At 47.2% G+C, this 9628-nt stretch overlaps 2 protein-coding genes across 3 annotated transcripts; both read right to left on the bottom strand.

Annotated features, from left to right (window-relative positions):
* Positions 1 to 665: 665 nt before the first annotated feature.
* On the bottom strand, positions 666 to 4221 carry LOC125552000 (formin-like protein 5). Of its 2 annotated transcripts, XM_048715435.1 has the most exons (7): positions 4023 to 4221; positions 3798 to 3936; positions 3550 to 3703; positions 3061 to 3459; positions 2039 to 2846; positions 1906 to 1961; positions 666 to 1057 (listed from the first exon to the last, which is right to left on the bottom strand). In XM_048715435.1, exons 1-7 carry the CDS (start codon positions 4048 to 4050, stop codon positions 1049 to 1051), a joined length of 1593 nt encoding a protein of 530 aa, XP_048571392.1. In that variant the 5' UTR covers positions 4051 to 4221; the 3' UTR covers positions 666 to 1048. The 2 variants fall into 2 exon arrangements, with proteins under 2 accessions (XP_048571392.1, XP_048571391.1); XM_048715434.1 differs by having other exon boundaries at positions 3061 to 3703.
* Positions 4222 to 5215: 994 nt separating this feature from the next.
* Positions 5216 to 8999, bottom strand: LOC125551999 (transmembrane protein 209). The gene is made up of 7 exons (XM_048715433.1): positions 8697 to 8999; positions 8518 to 8573; positions 7412 to 8253; positions 7121 to 7319; positions 6782 to 6961; positions 6266 to 6642; positions 5216 to 5610 (listed from the first exon to the last, which is right to left on the bottom strand). Exons 1-7 carry the CDS (start codon positions 8891 to 8893, stop codon positions 5470 to 5472), a joined length of 1992 nt encoding a protein of 663 aa, XP_048571390.1. The 5' UTR covers positions 8894 to 8999; the 3' UTR covers positions 5216 to 5469.
* Between the last annotated feature and the right edge of the window lie 629 nt (positions 9000 to 9628).

Here is a 9628-nt window from a genome sequence, read left to right as displayed (position 1 = left end):
CGGTTTCTTCACTTGCACAGCCTCTCGATCCGTCTCGATCAGTCGTGGTCATCCACGATGTACCTAGGCGTGCCGCGCTGCATGCGAGCCCACGCACGAGCTGCGTGATAGATGCGGCGTCGTAGTACATCTTTCTCGATCGTCACCGTGCCCCGACCCTCCTATCCTACGGCGTCCGCCAATTCTTCTCGGGTCTGACCGACGCAGCTCTCGGTGGTGGTCTGGTGGACTTGGATCAGCTGGGCCACGGCTGTGGAAGCTCCGAGCCAGGCGGACCGGCACGCTGGTGCGGCTGCCACGACACAGAGGAGTCGCCAACTTGTGCCGTGTCAGTCGATGGCGACGACCATGTAGTCTCTCCGTCCAAATATTTTCCCACTCATATGTTGTTTTCCTTGCTTATTGCTGTATTTTTTGTTTGCAGACCTTCCACGTCGCAAACGAACGGAAGTCTTTCTGCTCAAAATAGTGGTCAGCAGCAGTCGAATCTGAACATGGCTGTTAACTAGCATAAATTATACAAGTACTAAAACTGGACCCTCATCATATTTATACAATGTAAAGCTACCAATTTCTGACTAAAGAGTAGGTCAAGAAGTTTGCAGTTGTTCCAAACTAAATGTCTTGGGGTTATCGCAAGCATTTCTTTATAATGATATATACCATGAGAAAAAGGCAAAGCGTAGCAGGAGTACTATTCATAACCATCGCCAAAAAAAAGGCATAGCATTCACAAGGTCGTACATAGGCGGAACTCGGCTCCGCTTACAGTCTGAAATCCAAAAGGTTTGGTTGATTTCCATATCAACCAAGAGCAAGCACCACGTCACCCACGCAGCCAGCACACACGCTAAACCTGTCAAACCCCTCAAAGATCATCAGAGCGTGATGATCGTTGCTCACAAAAACAGAGCAAACTAAGCAATTGAGAGTTGCAAACTAACTCACAGCATACACAACACACGCATAATCAAACTAGACTAGACAGCAACTACGGTAACTTTATATTAGCGGTTCATTGAGGTCGTCGTGGCTCCATCTCCAGCAGCTACTGGGTCTGTAAAGAATACAAGGGTAAGTTAGATCCACGTCACTTACTGTTGAAGCAATAATTACGTGGGTGAAACTGAAGAATAGGCTATCATTAATTATTTGCCTGAACAGTACAAAGGTTCACGATTGCACAAAACAGTTAAACTATTTTGGGTGGTTATTAATAGTATAACAACAGTAAGTAATGGTTACTGGGCCATAAGAGCAGAAACTGTAAATATCTCCGTCCCTTTGGAAAAACACTGTAAAATCTTTTCCAAAGATGCTAGAGAATAGAGGTAGATGAGTGGCAACAGATGCAATGCCTACATTGCAGTGAAATTGGAAAGCTGAGCCGATAAGTAGTGCGAGTCAGCACCTACTCACATGTTGGACGAATAGATGGGAGTATACTAGTGTAGATGGGAGTATACTAGTGTAGATGAGTAGATAAGTTCTGCGAGTCTGCAACTACTGCTCAACGAATCGATGTAGTGCCTAGTGTAAAGGGGCTTCTGATTTGTCGCACTAGAACATTGTGATGGCAAGCTGGCAGCACTCAAGAGTCAAGACAAAACATAAATTTATATACTAGTACAAGATTTTCTGTCGTAACTGACACCTCCACACTTCTTGGTGCTTGGATGAGCACATTAAATCTGATACTATCCCTCCGTTCACAAATATAAGATGTTTTGTATATTTTAATATAGATTATATACCAACTAGAATGAGTGAACAAACACACTAAAAGGTGTCCATATACATCCGATTCAGAAGAAAGTTAGAAAATCTTATATTTATGAACAGAGGGAGTGTAGATTTGGTACAACATAAGATAGTGGAAGCAGAATTATCAGTTCATAAACGCACCTCATCAATGGCATCATCATCATACTCCCCATGCTCTTTCAATTTCATCGGTTCAACTGCATGGAGCTCTAGTCAGAACATAACTAATCTCAATGACCAAGTCATAGGAAAAGCTCTGCACATGTTAACTTACCTAAAATGTGGCAACCAGATTCCCCTTCTTGAATCACTCTGCTAGAATCACCAGCTCCAGCAGTACCATTATTATGCTCCTCATCAGAGCGGCCACCAGATGACATCCGCTTTGCAGACAGGCCGCCTTTAGCGGAGGACTTCTTAGAAGAAGGGCAACTGGATGTGAGCCTCTGTAACGAGCCCCTGCAGAACGGAGAGTTGTTGAAAGGGCTACCAGATGATGATAAGCGCTTTGCAGACAAGCTCCCTGCAGCAGACGGAGACAATTTATCTAAATGGCTCTCTGACGAGAGGCGTCTTTCAGATGCTCCCCTTGCTAGAGGGGATCCTCTCAAGCTCAGCCTGTCGATGGAAGAGCGACATGCTGACTGGACTATTTCACTGTCACAAGGACCTTTGACACCGATAATCTTTTCGAATTCAGAATGTTCTTCAACTAGCCGGTCCACGATGACAGCCTCACAATCATCAAATGCAAAACTTTCATCCAGTTTCTGCTCAAAGCTCGGTTGGTCCATCTCTTCCTCTCCTTGTTTGATAACACTGACTTCCCCCACATCAACAAGATCACCACCACAATCACGTTCAGAGCATTCATGCACCAGTGTGGTAGCATCGAGCTTTTGGTCAACTGTATTTGTAGTTGCAGGTGTATCCACCTTTTCAGACCCATCAGTGTCAAACTTCAGTTGGTTCACTGCCATGGCATGGGCAACCAGGAGCTCATGGAATAAAGGGGTCAAAGTGCTAGCACTCTCATGGCGCACCACATAGTTCCTGAGCTCACTTCGGATCCTGTGAAATGGCTGCCCACAAAACAAAACAAAACAAAAACATGTTCTTATTCCCGAAATAAGGAACGGTCTTAGCCTACTTGGATTGGTACTAAGTACAGTACTAATCATAACTGAAAATCAAACTAACCATCCATGTCATGCTCATATGCTCCTTACAGTAAAAAGGTGGATACACAGAAAATATATCAAATCGTTCACTCGTAAGTGTGCTTTGAACTATTACCTGAGCTTGGCATTCAAATGCAAGGCGGAAGAATGCGGCAGAGACATTGTGCTTGCCAACAGACTCGGCCAGATGGATCTGTGCCAGCCAGTAGGAGGCGGACTCGAGCTGATCAAGCGTGCAGCTGCTGCAATTCTGAGCGCTGAAGAACGGGGTCTCTGCGGCCACAACCTTCGCCGGCTTCTTCTCCAGGGGTTTGACAGGCACCATAGGCGTGCGCCCAGCAGAGTCTTCGGTGGATGCTTTGACCTTCTCCCCGCTTCCGGAGGGAGCCAGCGCTGCCACGTCATCCTGGAAGCTCACCCTCTGGCTCTTTTTCTTGGCCTTGGCCGCCAGATCCGGGGGGGCTGGGCAAGCTTTCTTCAGTGGCTTTTCTGCGGGACGAGAAGGCCTGGCCGCCTTGGCCGGAACCGGCGGGGTCAGCCTCGAAAGCTTTTGCTGAGGTGGCGGCGAAACCTTAGCAGGCTTCTGCGGAGGCGGAGGCGATACCTTTGCCGCAGGCTTCTGCAGCTTCGGCGGCGACACCTTCAGAGGCTTTTGCGGAGGCGGGGGCGACAGCTTTGAATGCTTCTGCGGCGGCGGCGGGGCCGGCTTCTCGGCCAGGGAGTTGCTGCTCCGGACGGTGCCGAACGCGCGCCGTGGCCTGAAAACAGCAGACCTAGCCTCGGTAAGCAAGACGAACAGGATTACATACACACAGTCAAATCTAGAGACTCTAGAGCCGCAGCGGTCCTTGCCGTGGCTGGGGAGCGGCCCCCGCGGAGACGGCGCTGGTGGTGGCGGAGGTGGTCATTCTCCCGCGCGCGGTGCCGTTGGCGACGGACTTGGGCTTCGGCGCTGGCGTCTTTGCCGGCGCAGCGACCGACTTCCGCTTCGCTGCAAACCACGAAGAAATTAATCCCCGGAAACGAGAGGCAGGGCTCGGATGTTGAGAGCGGAATGGCGCTGATATCTTATCTTACCTCGGAAGGGGGTGGGGTGGGGATCCATGGCGACGGCGGGGAGGGGAGGGGAGGGGAGGGCGGGAGATGGAGCAGCGGACGGTGTTTGGATGAAGGAAATGGCGGAAGATGCGGAGGAGCGGGGGTGTTGGGTTCAAGGAAACTGCTGATATGAGATGTTAAGTGTGGAGAGAGTGGGGGAGGTGGTGGGGAATGGGGGAATCGCCCGTTGGCCGGTGGGGGGGCGTTGAGTTTGAAATATTTTGAACTGGACGGCGCTCCGACGAGCGAGAGGAGCGGGCGTTTCGCTGGGCCCCATATTTACCTTTTGGGTCAGGCCGTTGATTACATGGCCTTTTAGTAGGCTGGCAGGCCCGGTTTGGCTGCGTAAAGGCATTCAGGCCCCACATGAAAAAAAAGGTGGTTTCAAAAAAATTGAAAAAAGGTGATGAATGATCACTGATGATGATAAAAAATAATACTAGAAAAAACTCCGATATATTCACCAAATATCATGGTAGTACAAAAAACATTAAAAGTAACAAAAAATGCATCCGCATTCGTAGATCAACAAGCGACGACTATAAACACTGGAGCGAGCCGAAAACGCGTCGCTGTCATTGCCCCTCCCTCACCGGAACGGGGCGCACCTTGTTGTAGTAGACAGTAGGAAATTTGTCATGTTAAGGCTTCAAAAGACCAGCGCACCAGAACAACAACCGTCGTTGATGAAGAAAAACATTGATCGGTAGGATCTAACCTATAGACACACAAACGCAGACGAACAAAGGCTAGATCCACGCAGGCCCAACAAAGACAAGCGCCGACCAAATCCCGCAAGATCCACCGGCACCTCCACACGCCCTTCGACAAATGTGAGACACACCGCTGGGACGAGGGCTAAGTAGGGAGAACCTTATTCTATCCTCAAGAAGCCGCTATCGCCTCACCTTCCTGAGCGGGACGCAAACCCTAAAAAACACTAAAAAAACACCTAAGAACGACTCCATGGCTCTGAGGCCCAGAAGACGAGGCAATTCAGTGGCAGCGACGACAGGAGGTGGAGAAATCCTAGACTGTTGGGAGCTTTTCTTTCTTTCTAGGGAAGAAACAAAAAGAGAGGGCGTGTGTTCACTGATGATGATAATTGATTTAGTAAATAAAATTGATAAAGGATAAATGGCATTTTTTCCCCTCTCGATAGGAAGATGATGTAGTAGGAAATTCAAGCACATAAGCATTACATTAACGAGTTTGAACAGTCAGCGATTTAAGATACAACTTAGAAATAAATATCAGGTGTCCGCTCGACTAGGCCATACCGCATTCTAACACTAAGTTAGTTCGAGACATTGCTGGTGTTGATAACAAGGTAGCACCAGCAACTGGGATATTCATAATTTATCTCCTTCAGTTCAGAGTACTACAAGCTACAACAGTTTCCTCCTGACGAGCAGGCAGCCCTTCTTCAGCTCTCCATGTCTGAATCAAGAACGGAAAGGATGTTCAAGGCAGAAGACCCGATGTGGGTGCCCCTGACAATACCGCCGTAACCAACTTTGATTTGGTGGCATAGAAGCAAAATGGCGTCCCACAGTGCTGTTCTTCCCTGAAAAGTCAAAACACGTGTGTACAACATTAATACACTACATAATCAAATTTCTTTGAGTTCAGTAACAACATTTTGCAAGCAACTTTATGACGCCAAGTTGCTCACTAAGGTATGAAACAATTCATAAATGGTGAACATGTTTGTCAGCAACAATAAAAAGCCTTACCATGCATACAAACACAAAACAAGAAGAGTGCATCTGCTTGATGTATACCTCTATGCCACTATTGTCATGCTAAGCTAGAACAAAAGGATAATATTTTGGCAGATATGAAGCTCAACTTAAATTAAATGTGTGTCACACCAAACCACTCCATGCCAAAATCATGGTATATACCATTAATTTGTTATCATAATTCACCATTTCCGCACCAACATAAAGCAAGACAAGGGGTAAAAAAATGTATAATTGCTGCATCAGAACATCTACTTTCAGCCACTTGTTATAACACGAAACATATCTCAGCTCTTTCCCACTCACAACCTTTTGGGTTTGTTTCTTGTCAATCCTTTAACTTTCAATGTTGCGTATTTTATTAAACTCTCAATTTCAGCAATTTCACAATTCATGTTCAATGATTATATTTGGCAGTTAAGGCAAAAGAATAATGATTATGTATGATTAATTAATCAACAGAAATGCTTGAATCACCTGAAGAGAAAATTGCAGCTTCTTGTCCCAGTATAGGGCAAAAACTGGAGGACTCTGCTTGCCCACAGCCAATACAAGAGCTCCTGGGTGAATAATTGCAGGAACACCAGATATCAAAGCAACATACTTCTCCGGAAACCTCTCTTTCGGTGGAAGGATTCCTAGAAATAAAGGATTTTTGCTAGACTGGGCACCAGAGTAGGAGGTTGGATCAACATGAAGCATCCACTTTGGATGTTCAAGGAAAGCAGCAAACAAGTAGAGAAGAAGATGCGAGTCAGTTGGCAGCTCGCTGGTCCATTTTTTCTCTGATTTACCATAGCCATCTCTGTAGCCCATGTAATCATAATTCTTCAAGCACGTTCCTTCAGCAAGTTCTGGGTCAAGATATAAGTAAACAAGTTGCACCTATATCAATATTCATAATCACTCTATTTTATGACTGCGCGTCTAAATAGCATCAAGAGACTGAAGTCTGTATAGTTTGTTTCTCAGATAAAATAATGAATGACTCACCTTGAACTCTGTGAACAGTATAATCAGCACGGACGCTACTCTGTGGCAGCAAGCCTTTTATAAGCTCTCCCTTCATCAGAGCATTAAGCCTCTGGTGCTCTGTAATTGCATCGATACATGCTTGAATAGCTGGAAGGAGGGGGTTTGATTGTGGCTGTTGTGGGCTACCAAAGGTTTGGGCTGTATAGAGAAAAGAATTACTAGTAAGTCAGGAAGTTCATGCCAAACTTAATGAGGAAACTAACTTTAACCACATCAAAAGCCTGTGCTGCGCAAGTTGATGGAAACGTATGAACAGACAAGACTAAGCAGGAAAGTTCAACTACACCAGCAACTCACCAACAGGAGCATTACGAGATTGCAGAAGTGCAGCCCGCATTTGATTAAGAATACCATCCTCATCAACAGTGACAGTTGGCTGCCAATCTTTAGTCCCACCAAGTGGAGATAAGCTAACTGGTGGTGTCGTGCTTGGCAGATCGCTTCCAACTTGGCTAACATTAACTGAAGCTCCAATACTAGTTGTTGTTTGCTTAACCTGAAACAGAGCATAATAACAATATAAAATGGTGACTACTGAACTGTACTAGAAATATAGGTTCCAGCAAAACAATGCCAATTAATTAGCACCTGAATATGGCTTGATTTAATCTTTTCAACAAGCGGGCTCATCAGGACTGAAGAGAACCACTGCCTGAGATTGTTTCGCCACTGCTCGATCTCAGGATAAACACCCAGATTTTCAAAGGCATCCACTGTCTGCTCCAGGGACATTGGCGGTGGAAGCTCACCCTCGCCCTTTTTCGGAGGCGTGCTGTACTTCTGATGGGAGCCAGGAGACATCCTCACAGGCCTCAAAGGTGTGCTCCGTGTAGCACCAGAAGGTGTGGTTGATGTGGTGACTGAGACAGGGCTGGCAATGCCAAAGCTCGTGATGGTTGCTGGAGGCGTTGCAGTTTTATTGGCTGAATCCGTGACATTATCAATATTTTCATCCAAGGTAGCCAAGAACTGGTCCAACATCGCCTCAGTTTGTATGCCCTTGGCACTGCCTGAGCTTTTCCTCGACCATGGAGTTGAAGGGGAAGAAACAGGCTTCTGTAGTGGAGTGGAAGGTGACATTTGTAATGTGGTCAATCTCTCACTACCAGGGCTCAAATGGCTGGAGCCAATCCTTGGTTGCACCCGTGACGGTGTGTAGCTGAACGAAGATCTCCTGATAGGAACAATTGGCTCTGAGGGTGTTGATGGCTTTGCCTTGGGAGGCTTCTTGGTTTGCTCACCCATAGGAGATCCTTCTGAGCCTGTGGTCTTTAACCCAAGAAGCCCCAGCTGGCGTTTGGACAACACAACCTTGTCCTCCTTGGCCAATGCCTTCCCCCCATTGTACAGCACCAGTGCCCTGAAGAACGCTGGCAGTGTCAAAAGTGCGACGAGACCCAGGGCTGCCTCCACCAACCTGACGGCAAAGACTGAAAGAGCATGACGAGTTAAATTTTGCAGGCATATCTGGCACAACAAAGCATCTTTATAAGACCTAAGAGTGTCGAGTTTTACTATCATTATTAGATGTGCATGAAAGTGGTATCTCTGCCAGCAACTTCTGTGCCAAGCAACCAGACTAGCCAAGCTTGGCATTTCTACAAACACCTCATGAGCAGCCAAGCACAGTGCTGCTCCACCCATGCGTTCAAAACGCCCAATGCTCGATCTAGCATAGAGACAAGCGAACTTACCGACAGCAGTCATGGATAGACCCGCGGCACCAGCGACCTTGAAGAGCTGCCCCTCCCTGTGATAACAGCGACACGTGAGAACCCACGCTTTGTCATGAACTAATGATCTGGGGTTCAGGGTTTAGATGGAGATGGGAGGGAGGGGGGGGGGGTGGCGTGGGGGTTAGATTCAGGCTTACCGGGACGAGAGGGCCATGAGGGATGAGGCAGATGCGATGGGGGAAAGCGCAAGGAGGAGGAGGACGGAGAGGGAGGGGCGGACGCTGCGGGAGGCGAGCGCGCGGGTGAGGGACGTGTTCTGGTATACCGAGAACTTCTCTCGCGGCTTGCCGTCGCCCCCGCCGCCTCCCGGCGAGCCACCCTGCCGAAACTCCATCGCCGCGGGCGTTGCTGTCGCTGTGGGCTGCCTGAGACGATGCGATGGGCCGCGGAGGCTGAGGTTTGCGGCGACAGGGAGCGAGCTGTTTGAAATAGGAAAGCTACACTGGGTTCGAAATTAAGGGGAGGCAAATTGGGGTGAGCGTCGCTGCACCGGATACGAGGTCGTGCCGGAAACCGGTCGAAAACCTGCACAGATTCACCATTCGCCTTTGATTTGAATTCTACTACGAACGAATCGGACAAGTACATTATGTAAAAAAAAAGTACATTTCTAACTAGCCATACTTTATAATCGTGTATCGCATCCAGCAACTATTATAAGATATATTATCAATTAGTCAATCTTCATGATGTGTTTTTCAGTGGTTTCTTTTTACAATCTCATTGTCATATGTGAGTGGTTCGGTAAAGTCATGGGTTGAGACCCTGCAACCCGATGTATTTGTTAGAGGAATATATGAAAGTATTTTAATGTCTTGTATGTGTGTAAATAAAACTTCTTCGTAATTGTCTCTTATCTCATTCGCAATCCTTGTCCAATAGGGCCTTTGATTGTACAACCGACTCTTGATGCAAGACGCGTGCCAGTCAAGGTAATTTAGACACATCCCCCATTTCTGAGATGTTGCAAGCACATCTTGGTGCTGATTTCTTGAGCACAAACGACTATCATGATGATCCCGTTCACAAATATATGGTTATAAGAATAAGTTCTCGTACTCATGCCTAT

This window comes from Triticum urartu, chromosome 4, assembly GCF_003073215.2.
Source record: "Triticum urartu cultivar G1812 chromosome 4, Tu2.1, whole genome shotgun sequence".
Classification (NCBI taxonomy): domain Eukaryota; kingdom Viridiplantae; phylum Streptophyta; class Magnoliopsida; order Poales; family Poaceae; genus Triticum; species Triticum urartu.
This window is presented reverse-complemented; position numbering and strand designations above follow the sequence as displayed.

What these genes read in the sequence shown, in the direction of transcription:
- LOC125552000 (XM_048715434.1), bottom strand. Translation starts at nt 4,050, where the DNA reads ATGGATCCCCACCCCACCCCCTTCCGAG. An exon ending in CCACCCCACCCCCTTCCGAG is followed by an intron (nt 3,937 to 4,022) that starts GTAAGATAAGAT and finishes CGTGGTTTGCAG; the next exon opens with CGAAGCGGAAGTCGGTCGCT. An exon ending in CATTTGAATGCCAAGCTCAG is followed by an intron (nt 2,847 to 3,060) that starts GTAATAGTTCAA and finishes TTTTGTGGGCAG; the next exon opens with CCATTTCACAGGATCCGAAG.
- LOC125551999 (XM_048715433.1), bottom strand. Translation starts at nt 8,893, where the DNA reads ATGGAGTTTCGGCAGGGTGGCTCGCCGGGAGGCGGCGGGGGCGACGGC. An exon ending in TCTATCCATGACTGCTGTCG is followed by an intron (nt 8,254 to 8,517) that starts GTAAGTTCGCTT and finishes ATGCTCTTTCAG; the next exon opens with TCTTTGCCGTCAGGTTGGTG. An exon ending in TACTGTTCACAGAGTTCAAG is followed by an intron (nt 6,643 to 6,781) that starts GTGAGTCATTCA and finishes ATCTTGACCCAG; the next exon opens with AACTTGCTGAAGGAACGTGC.